At 32.8% G+C, this 20,509-nt stretch overlaps 3 protein-coding genes across 3 annotated transcripts; 1 reads left to right on the plus strand and 2 right to left on the minus strand.

Annotated features, from left to right (window-relative positions):
• Positions 1-465: 465 nt before the first annotated feature.
• LOC123699955 (serine/threonine-protein phosphatase 2A 56 kDa regulatory subunit epsilon isoform-like) lies at positions 466-11,955 on the minus strand. The gene is made up of 8 exons (XM_045647013.1): positions 11,028-11,955; positions 9,364-9,560; positions 7,513-7,707; positions 5,768-5,958; positions 5,135-5,348; positions 2,097-2,216; positions 990-1,219; positions 466-750 (listed from the first exon to the last, which is right to left on the minus strand). Exons 1-8 carry the CDS (start codon positions 11,164-11,166, stop codon positions 642-644), a joined length of 1,395 nt encoding a protein of 464 aa, XP_045502969.1. The 5' UTR covers positions 11,167-11,955; the 3' UTR covers positions 466-641.
• A 581-nt stretch (positions 11,956-12,536) lies between these two features.
• Positions 12,537-18,418, plus strand: LOC123699947 (rap guanine nucleotide exchange factor 2). Its single transcript, XM_045646997.1, has 2 exons — positions 12,537-12,793; positions 13,201-18,418. The coding sequence occupies exon 2, from the start codon at positions 13,238-13,240 to the stop codon at positions 16,760-16,762; it is 3,525 nt and encodes a 1,174-aa protein (XP_045502953.1). The 5' UTR covers positions 12,537-12,793; positions 13,201-13,237; the 3' UTR covers positions 16,763-18,418.
• LOC123699964 (diphthine methyl ester synthase) lies at positions 17,672-19,732 on the minus strand. Its single transcript, XM_045647023.1, has 5 exons — positions 19,445-19,732; positions 19,148-19,330; positions 18,776-18,947; positions 18,420-18,551; positions 17,672-17,862 (listed from the first exon to the last, which is right to left on the minus strand). The coding sequence occupies exons 1-5, from the start codon at positions 19,577-19,579 to the stop codon at positions 17,672-17,674; spliced, it is 813 nt and encodes a 270-aa protein (XP_045502979.1). The 5' UTR covers positions 19,580-19,732.
• Positions 19,733-20,509: the final 777 nt, after the last annotated feature.

The raw sequence follows: 20,509 nt of genomic DNA on the forward strand, positions 1-20,509 counted from the left end.
ACCCGTAAACTATATTATACGAATTACGTGTTCGAATTTTTTCTATTTTTTTTTTTAATTTTTTGTACAATCATATTCAGCCGAAAGCTGGGTGCCCGATTAATACAATCATAATCGACGATCCGAAATACAATACATTCGATCATGCATCAATAATACATACAACTTTTAACTTATTTAAACAATTTAACAATATTAAAAATCCTAAAGTAATCTAGAGACCTACGTGAACGAATACAAAATACTAGGACGACGACGAGAGCGGAGCCGAGCGAGCCGGGGCGGGCCGGGAGCGACGAGCGGGCGGGGGGCGGGTCGCAAGCGGCCCCCGGCGCCGGGCCGGCGGGTCGCAAGCGGCCCCCAGCGCCGGGCCGGCGGGCTGCCGGCGGGTCGCGGGCGGCCCCCCGGCGCCCGACCGGCGGGCTGCCAGCGGGTCGCAGGCGGCCCCCCGGCGCCCGACCGGCGGGCTGCCAGCGGGTCGCGAGCGGCCCCCCATGCCCAGCCGGCGGGCGGCTCCGCCCGAGCGAACCGTTCGCGAGAGGTATAAAAATTAATAAAGTCATTAACGAAAATGTAATCGAATAGAAAATATAAAGAGAAAATAAAAGTGATCGCATTATCTAGCAGAGGGAGGTTCGCCATCACTTGGCGACCGCGGCGCCGACGGCCGCCTGCTGCTGCTTGTGGCTGATCTCCATCTCGCCCAGCCGCTTCCACAGCTCGTCGCGCTCCTTCTCGCGCTTCTTCTCTCTGTGGATCAACGATCACATTTATACCCGATAAGCATTATGAGTCGTGCACTTTGGTATTTCTCCAAACTTTATTTTTATATAAGTGTGTTGGATTAAATGTTTTTCTTTCTTTCTTATACGATTTAAATCACGTACGTATTTTAATAATTTAGATTCCTTTGAAGCACAGAAGAAAATATATTTTTTACTACAATAAAAAATATTGTTCATCAAAATAAATATTAAACTAAAACTTACTTTTGCCGTTCTGCTTTGTAGCTAGTAGTGAGCTCATCGAAGAGCTTGGGATTCATTTCCATAAATGTTTTTAGCACGTTGTAAATTAAGGTAATTATTGTTGGGTTCCAGTGTTCCTTGCTCATCCGATACAGCGCAGGGAACATTATTGGCATTATAACTTGAATGTTCTCTTCGATCAATGACAATATATATTCGCCGTTCCAAAAATATAATGCTCTTTCGGCAACCTGCAAAAATTACAATAAAACAGAATTTTATTTTAGCTATTAATTTGTCGGTATAAGCATTTATATTATGTTATGTAAATGACTATTTCCATAAGAGTATACAGAAAAACAATTTTGATAATAGTGTAATAATCTGTTGGTCAAGACATGAAGTCTGTAGATTCTTATGGTAGAAAAAATATTGAAAGTTCTAAATGTGAATACACACATCAAAAGTAATTACATTTTCTTAGCATAAACAAATTAATATTTATAATAAAAATTACATACATGTTGTGTTAAGAAAATGTTGTATTTATTTATCTACACTAATATTATAAAGAGGAAAACTTTGTTTGTTTGTTTGATTGTAATGAATAGGCTCATGAACTACTGGACCGATTTTAAAAATTCTTTCACCATTCGAAAGCTACGTTATCCATGAGTAATATAGGCTAGATATTATCAATATTAGACAAACAGGAGCGAAGCCACGCGGGTGAAACCGCGCGGCACAGCTAGTATTAACAATAAGCCATAGGTAGTATGTGAACTATTGAATTATTGAAGTTTTGTGTATAAGAAGTATATAATATCAGATAATACTATTATGATAAGATATTATCAGCACTATCAATACCTCCGCATAACTAACAGTAATATTGGAGATAATTCTAATGCGAATATAAGATTAAGAGAAAATAAAGAGAAATTGCAAACAAAAGATGTCAAATGAATATAAGCATTCATTTTATTTATCGAAAAAAATATACTGTATAGTCTACATTGCAAAACAGGTGCTTGATTTCAAGTTACGGAAACATAGTATGTTAAAATTGTCAACTGTATGTTAAAATGTAATTTTTAAATCAAATAACAAAAAATGTCGTTTATTTACCTGGAAGTGAGGACTGGACACACATTTGGCTATCTGTCTAAACAGCGGCTCTTGTATTTTGACGAATTGTGCAGGCTCGATAACATCCAAAATCTCTTCAATCTCACCCAGGAACATCACCTTATAACAAAATACCCATGTCATTATTATAAAATATTAAAATCGAAAATGTAAAACAAAATAAAATCAATGTTACCAAAATAATGAATTGCAATCAGTACTTAATATCTTTAATTAATATATATAAATCTCGTGTCACAATGTTTGTCCTCAATGGACTCCGAAACCACTTAACCGATTATAATAAAATTCGCACACCATGTGCAGTTCGATCCAACTTGAGAGATAGGATAGTTTAAATCTCAAATTGTTTTAGAGAAAGCGGGCGAAGCCGCGGGCGGTAAGCTAGTTGATATATATGGCAAGCTTATATAAAGGCAAGTTAATAGAATCACACACATGTCGTCAAACCTTTTTGGATTTACGATGTACGTAGCTTAAGTACGTTTTCAAGATTTGCTTTTTCATTGCTTATCAATAGCAATATAATACATATAAAGAAGATGAAAAAAAAAAACACAGAAATTTGTATGCGCTCTTTTATTTTTAACACCTTTTGTATTAAAATCAGTGTCCTTAACCGTTGGATATACTACGCCTATAATGGAAATGAGTTAAACTGTTCTAAAGAAAACTCAATCAAATACTTTTGTTTGAAAAATTACTAAGGGACAAGTGCTATCCTTGCAAATATTATTAAAATACATTTTCAGTATTAACCTTTTGTCTATATTCATTATGGATAGCTTATGCCTTATACATATTAATACTCGAACAATATAAGTCACATGCATATTATGTTACTGCCTCACTGTAAACAGAATGGCGTCATCGCACCGATTTCACTACTTCTTCTAATCTACTATTCCATCTACATTAACCTATACTTCTCATAATACATAATATTTCTTTATCATATAATCTGTATGCATTTGACGGTATTATTGAGATATTTTTGAACGTTTATCTTTTTTTGAAATATTTTAAACATATACTATAATACATTATGTAAAAATTATGTATTTACATATTATGTAAAATGTAAAACGCATTTACACTAAAGAATTGAGTAGATGAAAAAGAAAATTGAGTACTCGAAAAATAGTCAAAAGAATATGGAGTATTATCTATACTAATATTATAAAGCTGAAGAGTTTGTTTGTTTGAACGCGCTAATCTCGGGAACTACTGGTCCGACTTGAAAAATTCTTTCGGTGTTAGATAGCCCATTTATCGAGGAAGGTTATAGGCCATATATCATCACGCTACGACCAACAGGAGTGGAGCCACGGGGGTGAAACCACGCGGAGCAGCTAGTGAATAAATAATATACAAAATTGAAAAACCACAAAAGTATGACAAAGTACTCTGTCCATCTACTAAATAAATTCTGAATTCTGAACTGCTTAAGTAATAAATAAAAAATTGGACGACTGTGACTAATATCCACTGACTATTTGCAAGTGTCATCACACCTGTCTGTAAACATTAGTTTATTCCCTATTCTATTCCATTCTAAGCAAGCATAAACGAATTTGTGGGCACAAGTATATCATTCATATCCCATTTTTCTCATTGTTTTCATTGATTTGATACAATCTTTCAACTGGAATAAATAATCGAATCTATTCTAGTTGATTGATTGAAGTGGATATTATAATCTAGACATATATTTATTTAGTTTCCGTCTCTAATTATTATCAATCATTTATAATTATAATATGTATTATAATTTATAATATATAATGTTATAAGGAGGAAAACTTTGTTTGTTTGATTGTAATGAATAGGCTCATAAACTATTGGACCGATTTTAAAAATTCTTTCACCATTCGAAAGCTACATTATCCACGAGTAATATAGGCTATTATATTATCACGCTAAGATCAACAGGAGCGGAGCCACGCGGGTGAAAACGCGCGGCACAGCTAGTAATTATAATAAGTATAATATAGGGCCCAGCTCTACATCATACAATAACCAATATCCATTTATCACTGAAATAAAACTATCCTGTCTTTTATTATAGACCAGAATAACTCAGCCCCCGGAATCACAGACACAATAGAAAATCTATTGTGTCGTGGTCCGATCGGGCCGCTCGGGGCTCAATGGGTTAAAGACAAGAGTATATCAATATCTGTTCTTTAATTTTGTGATAACCGCGACACGAGATTTTAATATGAATAAGATATACTTAAACGTTAAAAGTATAACCCAACAAACAATCCTATCGCCCAATCATACCTACCGCGTTAGATACAACTGGCGCCTTGCTATTTTATATCTATTATTCGCTTTCATGTATTCATTTTAACTCCAATAATGAATTTTCAATTCATGTCAACTGTTACAGAATATAATTCATACATATATGTATGAATTTATAATCTGTTTGTTGAGTTGGTTTGTTTTCTTGAACATGTTAACCCGGGAACTACTAGCCTGATTAGTAAATTAATTGTTGGATAGCCCATTTATTGGAGGATTGCGGGTTAAACATTTTACATATTAGCTAGTATTACAGGGTTTTCCACCGTTGCAGTACTAGGCTCGAAGAGACTTATAGATTTTCATACACTGAGTAAGTATGTAAAAAATACTTAACATCAAAACGACTTCAATAAATTTCCCTTAATCTTATATATATAAAAATTTAACCCGTTTTCCTTGGTCACGGCATCACGCGAGAACGGGTGGACCGATTTCGATAATTCTTTTTTTATTATATTCCTTGAAGTACGAGGATGGTTGTTATGTAGAGAAAACGTAAAAATGTACCACGGGCGAAGCCGGGGCGGACCGCTTGTTTTATATAACGCGGCTTCGTCCGCTTAGTCTAAAACGTATTTAAAATTGTATACTAAAACCTTCCTCGAGAACCACTGTATCAATAAAATATTTTACATACATAGGGATAGAGATATAGGGACAGAGAAAGCGACTTTGTTTTATACTATGTAGTGATAGTGGCATACCTCCTTCTGGGAGCAAGTCTTCGGCCAGAACTTGAGCAGGCCGCGCACGACCGGCTCGGTGAGCGTGGCGTCCTTCTCAATGAACTGCACCACGCAGTACGCGAGCTGCGCGTGGTACAGCGACAGGCACTTCACCTTGTGCAGCGGCAGCAGCACCTTCACCAGGAACTGTTTGTGCTCGCTCTTCAGCGGCAGAGCGAACCCGTTTATTATACTGGAACGCGAGGGCGGCGGTTAGAATATAATTAAAACGTAAAAAAATATTATTTAACAAAAAACTAAACCGTGTTCCAGATTGTCTAGTCACAACTACATATAACCGAAAACACCAGCTTATAAAAAAAAATAATCATTAAAAATGCTATCGAATTGAGAATCACTTTTTTTTTAATGAGGTCAAAAATAAATTAAAAAAACGGTGGATATTCATTCTATAGTGGCTTTGCACCCGTAGCTCACGTGTAGTTCAGCTTACTGTTAAACAGCCATTTGCCATACATATTTCCATACCATATTTCAATCCTCATTTCATTTATACCATTAGCTGCATGAATCAGTTTTACTCAGCATATAACTAGTTTTTGATAATTTACTATTTCCATCAATTGATTTTATGGCCCTGTGTATGCTTACCTTCCCAGTATTTCTAGAAGTTCACCCACGCCATTGAAATGCTCAGTTTCGTAAACGAATCTCAGGAATATATTGTTGATTTGTTTTCGTATAAAAGCTCGTAGACCCAAGAACTTTCCGTAGATACGGTGGAGCACAGTTTTCAAAAAATCACGCTCACGCGGATCTTCGGAATCGAACAAATCTAAAAGCTTTAAACGAAATAAAAAATCAGTATTTAAAAATTTTTCAAGTACATACATGCATTAAAATAAATTAGCTTCATTTGTCTATAAACGATAAATAAATTGAGCGTTTAGTTCTGAAGTTAGCTCACTGTAATGTTTTATAAAATATGAAAAAATAAAATTTAAATGTATCTTGTTAAAATAAATTGGAAAAAAGTAACAATTTCAATACTTCTACTAATCTTTACTTCTTTCGTGGATAAACAAAAAAAGAACAACACAACTGGTATAAAACGTAATTCCTATTGGAATTTTAAAATGTCCTTCCTAACCCAATGTTATTTATAGTTGTAAATACCAACAGGGAAAATGTAATTATTTCCCCTCTTTTCTAACTACCAAAGAATATGTTTAAATATTTCATGCTTCATATGACGTGTATATAATCGCACCTAATCTTTGTTTTTATTATTGTACTCTTTTAAATACATTGAAACAAACATGAATATTCTTGATCAGTCAAAGTGGTTAAATGGCTAACAGACTGATTATTTGATTACATATGATTATGTATTGATAGGAGGACAAAAGAATTGTAGGTACCTACTCTTTGCTCATGTACTAGTTCTTTTATTCGTCATTATTTTTTACAAGATATTGAAACAGACATCACTCAAGACAAGCAATTTTAGTTTGTTACAGAATATTAAATTTTAAGATAAATGGATGATATGAATGAAAATAATCTTTTTCGACTATTCTGTAATGAAGCTTTATTAATTTCACTTCAAAAATAAAAATCTTACTACCTAGAATGTTAGATTATGCAAGCTATTCGTTTACGGCCACAACAATAATAATTTTCAATAGAATATTATTCAAGTACTTTCTCATTATTGATATGCTCTATTTGATAAAGACCTAAATCATTCAATTGCATTGACAACACATTCCAAAAAAGAACAATAGTAAATATTGAAATCATATTATTATTTACAGGGAAAAAGTGTAGAATTACTTATAATTCAACCAGAAACACCAAGAACATCCACTTCTCTCTATTTCATTTGACAAGCCAATTTAAAAAAAAAACTGTAGAGATTGAAATGTATCTTAGTTTGATAACATCACTATAAGTTAGTTAAGTGCAAAACCTTTTTTTTTTCTACTGTAATAAGTAGGCTTGAGCTATTTGTTGTATAGAAAAATAAATTAGGGCAAAATTATTTAAAATATTTTCATACTACATAGCTGTAAGATTGTTGTGAAGCATGTATAAATAAAAAATATTTCAAAAATTAAAGAATATAAATACAAAATGATGTCTAATTTTCTTATTTTAATGAATTTTTAAGTACATATACCACTTTATTATATTCCACTTTACATAAAAAAATGTGATGCTAATACTTAATTATCAATAAAATACTATGATATTACTGTGTACAAAAAGTGTTTAAATTCAGTGTTGGTACCTATTCTACTTTATATGATAGATTAATTTAGTAGGTGTAACACCAATTCAACACAATAAAATGGTTAATATTTATTTATACAAACAAAAGAACAAATAAATACCTGCAACACAAATTTCTGGTCAATGACCTTCTTCCCAATAGTTGGTTGAAAGTCAGTAGATTCAAGGAAGCGCAAAAAGAACTCGTAGACTACTTGAAGGTGGGGCCAGGAAGCCTCCAGAGTGGGATCGTCTTCTTCCGGATCGAAGTCGGGATTGTCGCTTGGCGGTAGAGTACGGAACAAGTTCGCCGATATCTAGGAAATGAATTTAAACAACAAATTTTAGTGTTAATATAATACCAAAAAAATTCACAAGTATCAGGTACTAATCACGCATGATTTTTTTCAACACTAAACACATTATTGCTTAACTTCAAACTATTAAAAGATGTAAGATTTTTTAACAGTTTATGTTATATTAATCACAAAATAATTGGATCATGGCATGGTAAGTTCCTCTCTTGTGGTTCAAACTTCAAAATATCACAATCAGTTTCATACTGGGATATCATTTCTTAATTTATTATTTAGATTAATGATATTAAATTGATGGTGCAGACTGTAGACAATAATATCTATAAAAATAAATAATCATAATTTAATATTAAATATTCTGCTCAAAAAATATGTATTGCATGAAAATAAAATCAGTTCACAGATGCATCTTATATTTGGTCACATAAATAAAAAAATAAAAAATTACTTGCTTTAAATTTTAAAATGATAAATTTTAATTAATATGTTTAGCCATTTACGGTGCTAAATTAATTATTCCCTACAAGAGCTAAATTAATATTCTAGCATTATTCAGAAGGTTTTGCTTCAGAAAGTTTCCAGTACAAATTGTATGTACTGTCAACATAATGTACATAAGATTTGGTCAAAGGTCATCAAATACACACATATGGCTGATAACACTCAATAAACTGTTAGAAGTTGACTTTTAAATATTTTTCAAAAAAGACATACTTATTATGTATTTAAAGATCACTTTCACAATCTTTTACACAGAAATTAGGACCATAATTTTGTAATAATTATAAAATAAATCTTTGGCATTTTTATTGTTATTCACTTATCTACATATTGAGTTATTCTCATTCGATTTGTATAGTAATTTAGTAGTAGATTTAATAGTAAGTAAATTTAATTTTTAATTAAAAGATAAATTAACGCAAATTTTGAAACAAGGTTACCATAATCCAGTATATGTTTACACTGTCCAAACTTACATATAAATAAGATCCTCATAATACAATTTAACATCTAACCTTGAGTCATAATAATCATGAAGTAGAAAAAGGTTTAAGGTTTTAAGGTTTAAAGACATTTATTCCCATTAAGACATAAAGTCACTTACATGAGAAACTTAAATTTTAAACATAGGTATTTATAAAAAATATCATTCGTTAGATAAAAATTTAGAGTAAGTTACATACTATAAACATAAGTTTAGGTTAGGTACTCATTCATTGCATTCAAAGTTTGAGCGTGTGGTCTTCCAGGATGTGTTTCGCTAATTGTTTTTTGAATACAATGAATGAGTTTACACTTTTTAATTTGCTTGGCAATCCGTTATAGAAACGTGCTCCTTCGTATGTTGCCGTTCGCCTTCCATAATTCGTTCGGATCTTCGGGAGGGCAAGATAGCTAGCTCGTCTATTAGGATAGTGGCGATTTGATGTTGAGAATATTATATTTGTATTTATGTTTTTATGTAGCGCTTTGTGGATGAACATACACGTATTATAAAAGTATAATTGTTTTAAATTCATTATTTTAGTATCGTCGTAGATTTTATTTGTAGAAGTTAAAAAGGGATATTTAAAAATGGTTTTAATAATTTTATTTTGTAAAATTTGTAGTGGCGCTAAAAAGAAAATATTTTATCTATAAAAGCATATACTATACCATTTTAATAATTTCTGGGTACACAGGTTCTGTCAGTACCCCGCGTCCAACAGTGATATACTCGACAAGCTCGTTCAAAGTAGCGCGCTTGATCTCTTTCCCCTTCAAGTCTGCTACAGGGTCCATAAAGTCAAATGCAACACAACACTGGCGTAACTTGCGGATAAATAGTTCTTCTTGTTCGCTACTTGGAACATCTGTAAACACAAATCATAATCTTAATACAAACAGAGATCTATGTATTTACTTATATTGTGAACTAAGTTCTCCCATACATAGAGAGACATGTTTGCACATACCAATACACAATATTATATTACATATATAAATTTAATTATATTTAACTTACAATAAGAGTAAAATATCTATAATATAGAATATGTAAATGATGTTTATGAGAAATCCATACATATACTTATCATAAAATTAAAAAAAAAATACTGTAAATTGGATTTATTTTTTAAAGAATATTTGGGGTGTGATGTACATTCAATATGTAATGCCAAAAATGTATTTTTCAGAAGTTTTGTCTGTTTGTCTGTATGTATTTCAGGGCTAAACTTAAAAAGTATTGATTATTTATTGGATATACCCGTTCAAATTTACATGAATATTACTAACAGGTTGGGTCAACATATAGGCTATTTTATATCATCACGCTAAGACAAATAGGAGCAGAGCAATGCAGGTACAGTACTCCAAAATTAATAATGCGCATGCAAATCTTCGCTAATTGTCGTATTTCCAAAATGTATTTCATTTGCCTAAACAAATTTTACTAAATTATGCATGAAGAAAATGCATTTAACCACTCTATATACATATTGTCTTCGGACGCTCTGGGAATATGACAGTTACCGAACTGTGATGAAGAATTCTATGCGCATTATCACTTTTGGAGTACTGTAAAAGGGCACCGCTAGTTTGATGATACATAACATTAATTTTAAATATTTATTGAAAATCAGATAAATGATGAGATCATATTAAAATAAAAGTTAGCAAGTGTAATAAACCATATTATCACCAGACAAGAAATTGTATCAAATTTAGGTTACCTTATTTTGAGAAATTATAAAAAATCCTTTTTAGGAGAATCACAGTTCAGGTAATGATCTGATCAGTCTTCTTAGAACCATAATTATAAATATTAAAACTACATTAATTCTCATAATAGCTAAATTAATATTATCATTAACAAATTATTGTTGGCATTTTAGTCTTATTGTATCTATCATTATTTAAACTTATGTGAATAAGTTTAATATCTTACTAAGTAAGTTCCATAGTAAGGATCATAAATTATACCATTTATAGAGTTGCTGCTAAAAGTAGGTCTCTTTTGCAAGGCTATTTGTATATCACCTGTACAAAACAGCAGTAGTTACCACTGATACTAATAGTAAAAAATGTGAACAAACAATCATTATTATCACTCTAAAGTTAAAATATTAAGGTATCTCTGAGGTATTGAACAAATTTTTATATATTAAGTTCAGCCAAAACATATATTCAAATTTAAATCTTATTGATAATGGGAACTTAAAGAGAATTAAAAAATATATAAGTTCAATGACATAGATAAATATAACTAACATGGTAAATAATTTGTAAATCAAAATAATACAAAAAAAAAACAAGTAGTTAATCACAGTAATATTTACCTTTTAGGAATGGCAATGCCTGCAACTCCACATCTTGCGTATTACGATACCGTGAAGACCCTTGAGACTTCTTGGTCTTTTTCTTTAAAGACCGCTTAGCGAAAGGGTCAATTCTATCAACAAACGTTCCCGAAGACATTTTTCTAATATAAAAGAGTCCGTAATGACGATAAGCCGAGAACGATCAATTTAAATCTTGTTTAAATGCTGATAGATTCATGATCCAGCCAATTTAACGAGATGAACGAGTACTCCTCGTTAAGTCGAAGCAAAATATTAAAGCCTAAACAAACATTCCTTCGTCACTCATGACGGTAATGGAGTGGTCACACTCAGGCCATCCTTTATACACTTTTACGATTCCACAACAGTTACGTAATTTAAAATCGTCTTTAACACTAAATTACCACAAAAACAAAACAAAACGAGTTCATTCACAAAATCAGATTTATTTTCTGAGGCGTGTCACAAATAGCAAAAGGTAGAAGTCACATATACATACAAGCCTCGTGTAATATCAGCCGGTCAGTCGATGACAACTTAATTTCCACACAATAATCGTCAATTTGGGTAAAGATTAAATTATAAGAACACGGAAAACGTCGAAAATAAGGAATTATTTTTGCTCTTAAATAATGGAAAACTTATATGGCAATGACACAGAGCAATTTTTAACACCAAAAATCTATCACCGTATTCTCGCCATCGCTCACCATCCGTTTCGACTTAGACAGTGAAACAAGGTGCATTTTATTGGAAATCACAAATGATATTCGATAAGTTCACTTTCGCGAAGATAAATATGATTTTTTAGACTTTTTTCGCAACGAAAACGATGAATTTACAAAAAGCTATCTAGTTATAAGATTAACATCACTGGTTTTGCTGCGAAAACGCCAGCACTCAAAAGTACCTATTTCTGAAAATAGATGGAGATATAAAAATGTTCAGATGATCAGTTTAGATACTTATTTAGAGTAATACCTTTATTATTTCCTAAAAACTACACAATGAACTAGAAAAATTATATAATAATTTTATGTGATAAACGCAATTTGGTTTTTGTCGAAATGTAGAAATATTTAATAAGAAGTCCCTTTCAGAATCGCTTACGGAAGGGAATTATTTAATTTGATAAATATATTGTGTCTATAGCAACATTAGGTATATCCAAGGTATATCATTTAGGGATTATTCAGTATACAGATTTAAAATATTTTTTCTTGCTATTTAAAATACTATAATATAATATTATTAATTTTAAAATTAATGAGTGAAGCTTATTTGAATACATAAGAATATTTGAACTTTCATGATAGTTTTCTAACTTTTTTGTTAAATAATTTTAAGCTATGTTTTCTTTCTCATTTACATTATCAAATTAATGCTAATGATATTTAATTATTTCATTGTGGTAAAATTCAATAAATTTTTAGTCTATGGTCACAATCACTGACAATACTTTTTCATTCAATAGTTTAATCTGTATTATTTCTTGAATGAAAACGATTTTTAAAACATCTGTGTCTATGGTGTGTAGGTACTACGTTTGGAAAGTAGCTTTCTAAAATTTTGGTGTCTTGCTTGCTTTCGTAATAAATGATATATGTTTTTAGAATATCTACATTTCGTGTAACAAATCGAGTGTATAGTGTTAAACATTTGAACTGGTGTTCCTATCCAATGGCGTAGCTAATTAGAAAGCAACATGGAAGCTCTGACAGTTCCGCCATGAATGCAAAATAAATAAAATAGAAATTGAAAAGGTTTGTTATAATACTTTAACATGTTTGTCGTATACAAATATTCAGTATTTAAGTTGAGATTATTAACTTAACAGGTGATATTATATTAACCAGCTATCAATATAAATGGAACCTGAATGGTCCATGTAGACTCATTATTATTTATAAGAGAAAATCAATGTAAATTGTACAGCTTTTGTATTTTGTCTAGCCTTTGTCAACGTATTTTGGGAAGGCAAAATAAATATTTATTGTAAACATTTGAATTCTTTTTTTTTTTGTATGAATCTCCCAATATAATTTTATAATAATAAACTAATATATTATATCAATAACTAATGTAGAGAAACAATACAAATACTCAAGTATTATATGCCTTGCCTTCCCAAATTTGTATGTGGTATATTAAGTCCTTTAATCTTTTGTAGGAGCTGCAAGTCATCTAAGACATATAGAAGCCTCACAATGTTGAGAGGTGGGCGCGGTGGTCGTCACAGTCCAGAGCTGTACCCCCACACTCTTAAGTGCTCCAACGCCAGTGATACAAGCTCTGCATACAGTGGCAGTGACACAATGACATCAGTTCACAGTTCCCTAGATATGGACATGGAGGTAGACTTGTCAGGTCTCCTAGAATCTATAGTGGATTCTGATGAAGAGGAAGATTTAGAAGAAAGTATGGACAGTCTGACAGTTAGGGATGCTGTCAGAGAATGTCTTGAAAAGGATCCTAGTGAAAGAACTGAAGAAGATATTGAGATTCTTCTTGAATTTACTCAACATTTGAAAGCATTTACAAACATGACTTTGACTGTGCGTAGAGCACTGTGTGCTGTAATGGTATTTGCTGTTGTTGAAAAAGCTGAAACAATTGTCATGCAAGATGGAGAAGAACATGACTCATGGTCAGTCTTAATAAATGGACATGTTGGAATTGAACATTCAAATGGTGAAGTAGAGTATCTTAATGTTGGTGATAGTTTTGGAATGGCTGAAGCCACACTGGAGAGACTATACCACCGAGGAGTAATGACTACTAGATGTAATGACTGCCAATTTGTTTGTGTTACTCAAACTGATTATTATCGAATCTTGCATCAAGGCCAGGAAAATATAAAGCGTCATGAAAATGAAAATGGTGTAGTGGTACTGGTAACAGAATATAGGGGTGCCGCTGGAGAAACAGGTCATCAAGATGGACAAGTAGTTATTAGAGGAACTCCAGAGCAGTTGATGTTGCAGCTCATTGAAGATAACTCAAGAGACTCAACATATGTGGAAGATTTTCTTTTGACTCATAGGACTTTCATTGAAAGTCATTTAGTAGTTGCCAAACAGTTACTTGCCTGGTTCTCTGAACCATCAGTCCGAGACAAAGTTACAAGAGTGGTTCTTTACTGGGTTAATAATCATTTCACTGACTTTGAAACTGATCCAAATATGATGGAATTTTTGGAGAACTTTGAAATGGCTTTAGAACACGAGAAGATGGAAAGTCAATTGCGATTGTTAAATATAGCTTGTTCGGCAAAGGCACGAACTAGAAGTGTCACTTTGTCACGCCCCACAAGAGATGAACCATTAAATTTTACCATCCTTGGAGGATATGAAAGAGGATATGGAATATTTGTTTTGAAAGTAGAGAAGCATTCAAAAGCTGAAGATGTTGGTCTTAAAAGAGGAGATCAAATATTGGAAGTTAATGGACAATCATTCCAACATGTAAGCCATGCAAAAGCTATGGAAATAATAACAGGTTCAACACATCTTAGCATTACTGTCAAAAGTAATTTCCTTGCTTTCAAGCAAATGCTTCTTATGCCAGAAAATTCACCTAGACAAAGAGGAGCTACAAACATGGCTAGGTGGCAAACAGACCCTAGAGCAAGACTATCAACTGCTGAACTTTTAAGTGATGATCCAATTACATTTACACCAATTTTTCAATCTCCTACTAAAAAACCCCAGCAGATAATGAAAAAAGAACCACAAAAAGGATTTATGACATTAGGCCCGAAAAGACTACACAAAGCTTTGATGAAAATGAATATACTACCCAAAAACACAATCACAGATGGCCTCCACAGTGATGACAGTATTTTGTCAAATACAGATTCATTAAATAAGGCTAATACAAGCAATTCTTTCTATAGCTCCCACAGTAATCCTGATCTTATCTCAATTTGCTATGATGATTATCAGTCCTCTGATTATCCTGAACATGTATTAAAGGTATACAGAGCTGATCAAACCTGCAAATATTTACCGGCCCACAAGGAAACAACTGCTAGGGAAGTGGTTATGTTAGCATTACGTGAGTTTGGAATAACTGAACCCAGTTCCAATTTTTCCCTTTGTGAAGTTTCAGTTGCTCAGGGAGGAATAATTAAGCAACACCGACTTCCAGATCAATTACAGAACCTTGCTGAGAGAATTGGGTTAAGCTCCAGATATTATTTAAAAACAAATGGTATAAGTGAAACTTTAGTACCTGATGAGATGGCTCCAGAACTACTGAGAGAAAGTGTAGTCCATTTTCTGCAGCTTAATGCCGTTGAAGTGGCAGTTCAACTTACACTACAAGATTTCTATATTTTCAGGCAAATTGAGAGTACTGAATATGTAGATGATTTGTTTGGATTAAAAAGTAGATATGGCACACCAATGTTATCACAATTTGCAGGCTTAGTTAATAAAGAAATGTTTTGGGTTGTAACAGAAGTTGTAAATGAGCAAAATCTTGTGCGACGTTCAAGAATAATAAAACAATTCATTAAAGTTGCAAGACATTGCAAGGAATGCAAGAACTACAATTCTATGTTTGCAATTATATCTGGCTTAGGCCATGGGGCTGTATCCAGATTGCGAATGACTTGGGATAAATTACCAACCAAATACAGCAAACTTTTCTCTGACTTGCAAACTCTTATGGATCCATCAAGGAATATGTCTAAATATAGACAGCTATTAACTGCTGAACAAGGTAGATCACCAGTTATACCATTTTATCCTGTGGTAAGAAAAGATTTAACATTTATTCATGAAGGAAATGACACAAAAGTAGAAGGTATGGTTAATTTTGAGAAATTGCGTATGATAGCTAAAGAAGTAAAAACTCTTACAAACATGTGCAGTGCACCATATGATTTGCTAACATTATTGGAATCAGGAAAACAACCACCATCAAATGCTATGGTTGCTTTAAACCAGTTAACTACTGGTGTTCAGCAAGGCCAAGTAACAGTTAAAAGAAGAAAGAAATCTTCCAATGTACCTAATCCTAAAAAAATGTTTGAAGAAGCCCAAATGGTTAGACGTGTAAAGGCATATTTAAACCGCATGCATGTTGAAACTGATGAAGACAGGCTTCATGCTTTGTCATTGGAATGTGAAGGTTCGGGACCCGCGCCTACTATTCCTCGGCGTCGACACCCTTCACCATCTTTATCTACAACAAGCAGCGCATCATCAGCCAGTGAAAGTAAAAAGAGCTTTGGGGCAAATAAATTTGGAGCAGCATCACCCCAAGCTGTAAGAAAACTTCTGGCTCTTTCTGAGCCTGCTAAAACACGACCTCACCAACCGAGACCTCCTCCGCCGGGACCCTCGCCTTGTACACATCGGCGTGACGGTACTGTTCCAGGAATTTGCTGTTCTCGAGCGGCACATGAACGATCACACTCAGATACTCCAACACTGTTGCCAGTTGACCTGTCTGCTGAAAGTAGCAGTGTGACATCTTTAGTAAACTTGCCATTAAGAAAAACGGGTTCGGCGACTTCAAGTGACAGTGGGCATGGGTCCTGTACGACAGCTAGCTGCGTGCGGCCGGTTCCGCCCCCGAGAATGCCATACACGTTGGCCGCTCAAGTTGCTCGCCTTGAGCGTTTAAGTCGAGCGCATTCGCACGAAGGCGTGACCCGACCCTATGATTACTATCATGACACACCTGATGACGAAGATGAAGACCAACAGGTCTCTGCTGTTTAAATACTCCCATTTATGTCTAATTATATAGATCATTTTAATAATCTCACTTGACGACTAGAAAGCACGAGTTATTAATATATTATTATTTAATAAAGTTCATGTATGTATCCCTAATAAGTAAGTTTAAAGACTGTCTTATTTAATGTTTAAAATATGTCCTAGTGTTATATAGTGTAAAATTACACATTAGCCATGCCTTTAATATATTATTATAGATATGTGACCCACCATGTTCCAGTTATGACTAGAAATATTAGAAATGTACCATTGTCGGTGGTAATATTATATTGCACCCTAAGTAGGTACATTTACATTCCGTTGTTTGTGTATTGTGTGTATATTTTTTTTTTATTAATTTCGTAATTTAACGCGCAACTTAGACCAAATAATAATAATTAATGTACCTTTTATTAATGTTTATAATTCAAATTGATTTAATTAAACAATTCGGGAGTAAGATCTACAAAAATAAGTGTAACATTATATAGCATATTGCATTAGACGCGCTTTTTTACGCGATTGACATGCGGATATATAAACTTGTATCCCAATATCAACAAGGGATTTAAAGGCAACGAATTTGCATATAAACATTGCTAATAATGTTGCATAATTATTCATGTCATGTCTTTCTTCACTATTGTATCATAGAAAGTTTTTGGTAGCTTTGTGGACCAATTTTAATTTTATTGAATATTATTATTTCTTATTGTAGCAATTGATAATGTTTATATCATGATTTAAATTCTAAATGTAAATAATAAAACTACATGATAACATTATTTTATCAAATATTTATTTAAATAGCCTTAATGTAATATTTAACATGATTCATCTTTGAATATTTTCATATCATAAAGAATAAAGTAATTTTTAGTTTAAGTGTCTGCTTGCTGCATAACTCAAAAGTTAAACAAATTGTCTGAATTGAGCTAAATAATCTAGTTCAAGTGGGTGAAGGTTCGGAGCTGGAATCACCAAGCTGTGTAAAGGTGGCCCTAGTTCATAATTTTGCATTTCTTCCAAACTCATTGCTGCTATTCTTTGATCTGGAGCTCCCACTCTCGATAAGCCAACAGCTAAACTATCTTTAGTTATACCTGCACCAATAGAATATGTACACAATTAAACATGATTACTGAAAATTTAAACATTTTATTTTTTAAGAGAAAGGGAAAAAAAGTTTTGACATTCATCAAATATGTATCATGTAATTTACTTTTAAGATAAGTTATTTATTAAATATCATGAAGAAGCATTAAAGTTGATCGGAAAAATATTAAAAAAAATTCATTCACATATCTTTATGGGTTCATGCAAGTTTTATTTTAGTGTAAACAAATATAAATAGATAATAATGTCAATCAGTTCAAAAATTGAGCCATTCTGATTATGTACATACTGAAGCTTTATAAATTTCATTCAAGTTTATCTGACCTTCTCCAAGTCTGAATTAATTTTGATAAGGTAAATATCACTAGTTTAGATAAATAGTTAAAATTGTATCAGTGACTACTTATTTATTATTGTCTAAAAATAAATATTTTCACTAATATTCTTTAATATTAACATACTTGATGTATGGTTCACTTTCTTATGAATTAAATTTATAGTCCTTGATATGTATAGTCTCTATTAAAAAAAGTATGATAACAACCTGAGTTTTGATTATTTTCTATTATCTGTATTAATTGTGTTGCAGCTTCTTTGACAGACATAAATTTAGGATCCATATACTGCCGAACCTTTTTTGTTAATGACTCCTCAGTAGGTTCTTTCACTTTTATATCTAAAAATAAAACATTATACCATTAATATTTAATATGAAAAAAGAAAGATAGTTAAACTATTTTGTTAACGTTCAGTTGATAGGCAAAAATTTTAAGTAAGTTTCATATGAATTGGATTCAATACTTATGAATCATGTACATGTTGTGTTTGTATAGTGTAAAGGGCATATGAATACACATTACTAATTTCTCTACATTTAACAAGTTTTTTAAGTAGGTATACCTAAAAGACAAAGGGTATGCAGGTTTCTTGAAAAATTTCCAACAATCTTTTCATAAAAGCTGTCTGGTTTCCATGTTTCTGTCCAATAAGGTATTGAAATGGTTTCACCAAAATTGTATAACTGTAACCCACAGCAACTGACAGCATTCATTATAGAAGCATTGTGAATTATCTAAAAGATAAGCATTATTTTTAAGTTTTTCAAAAGTATTATATATTTATACAAGTAGTTATTGAGTATAGTAATAATAAAATGTGATGTAATTCTGAATTTAAATAAGTCAGTAATATTTATGTAAATTTTTTCAACAATAATTCTCAGAATATCTCAGGAACCGTAATTAGGGATACTGATTATTTTATTATTTTTACCTGGGTTTCTACATTAAACTGTTTAGCACGAAGCAACATATCTGTGTGAGTAGTTGCTCCCAACGGATCTCCCACCACAAGGAGAGCAATATCACTTTCTTTTGCTTCTTTCAAGAAATCATCTATATTACCTTCACATAATTCTCGATCAGCAATTATTATGGGTCTTCCATAAAACTCCTCCTATTTAAATAAGTCCTTATAATGCATTTGAATAAACCAATGCTTAGAAAATTTTAATACCGTAATATTATGATCATAACAAAAAATCTTTACATTTATTAAGTATTTACTTACCAATACTTTATGTCCGACTGTTAATATAGATGTGTAACCTTCTAAAAGAACTTTATCACATTTTTTCACTATCTCTAGACCTTTTACTGTAATGTCTTTAGCATCACCTAAGCCTAAACCAACCAAATAAAACATTATTAATGTTTCCTCTAGTATTTAATCGTTGAGTAAGAAAACAGATTACGTTTGAGACTCCTACAAAGTATAAATATGTTTAGGAAATTATATAAATAAATATATTAATATAACCTCAAATCAAAGCAATGCATTGTAGGCATAAAAAGGTACTCTGTGCACAGACTCTGTGTTGTAGGCACAATTGTAGGTATGCCAATAAAATTGTCAAATCACAGTGTCAAATGAAAAGTCAAAACAAAAATGCATTTTCAATTTTTCAACGAATATCTTGAATGTCAATGTCGCCTATTCTCATATAGTCATATATTGAATTCTATATATCTATTCTCATATATCATATATCTATTCTCATATAATGAAGGTGTAATATGTGCTTTACACCTTCCTAATGGCTGGTTCACACTTTGATTAGTGTGAGTGCAGGTGATTAGTGCGAGTGCAGGTGTGTAGTGCGAGTAGTGTCCAATTCAACTGCGAGTGCAGGTGATTAGTGGGAGTGCAGGTCAATGGTGCAATTCGCGACGCTACACACTACGCTAAACACTAAACACTAAACACTCGTGTCCAGACGTGTTTAGGCAGGCACACTGCGAGTGAGGGGGAAGGGAGGGCGCGCGGGACGTGGCTACTCGCAGTCCACTCGCAAAAAAATAGAACACGCTTCTGGCTGGTTCACACTTTGATTAGTGTGAGTGCAGGTGATTAGTGCGAGTGCAGGTGTGTAGTGCGAGTAGTGTCCAATTCAACTGCGAGTGCAGGTGATTAGTGGGAGTGCAGGTCAATGGTGCAATTCGCGACGCTACACACTACGCTAAACACTAAACACTAAACACTCGTGTCCAGACGTGTTTAGGCAGGCACACTGCGAGTGAGGGGGAAGGGAGGGCGCGCGGGACGTGGCTACTCGCAGTCCACTCGCAAAAAAAT

Source organism: Colias croceus, chromosome 18, assembly GCF_905220415.1.
Source record: "Colias croceus chromosome 18, ilColCroc2.1".
Taxonomy (NCBI): domain Eukaryota; kingdom Metazoa; phylum Arthropoda; class Insecta; order Lepidoptera; family Pieridae; genus Colias; species Colias croceus.

Bases quoted from the DNA above. Each gene is read 5' to 3' on its own strand.
- LOC123699955 (XM_045647013.1), bottom strand. From the start codon at position 11,166: ATGTCTTCGGGAACGTTTGTTGATAGAATTGACCCTTTCGCTAAGCGG. The intron at 5,959-7,512 runs GTATTTATTTGT...TTTCGTTTAAAG, and splicing joins ACCAGAAATTTGTGTTGCAG to CTTTTAGATTTGTTCGATTC. The intron at 751-989 runs GTAAGTTTTAGT...GTTGATCCACAG, and splicing joins TACAAAGCAGAACGGCAAAA to AGAGAAGAAGCGCGAGAAGG.
- LOC123699947 (XM_045646997.1), top strand. From the start codon at position 13,238: ATGTTGAGAGGTGGGCGCGGTGGTCGTCACAGTCCAGAGCTGTACCCC.
- LOC123699964 (XM_045647023.1), bottom strand. From the start codon at position 19,579: ATGTTTTATTTGGTTGGTTTAGGCTTAGGTGATGCTAAAGACATTACA. The intron at 19,331-19,444 runs GTAAGTAAATAC...TTATTTAAATAG, and splicing joins CAGTCGGACATAAAGTATTG to GAGGAGTTTTATGGAAGACC. The intron at 18,552-18,775 runs GTATACCTACTT...TTTTATTTTTAG, and splicing joins GCATACCCTTTGTCTTTTAG to ATATAAAAGTGAAAGAACCT.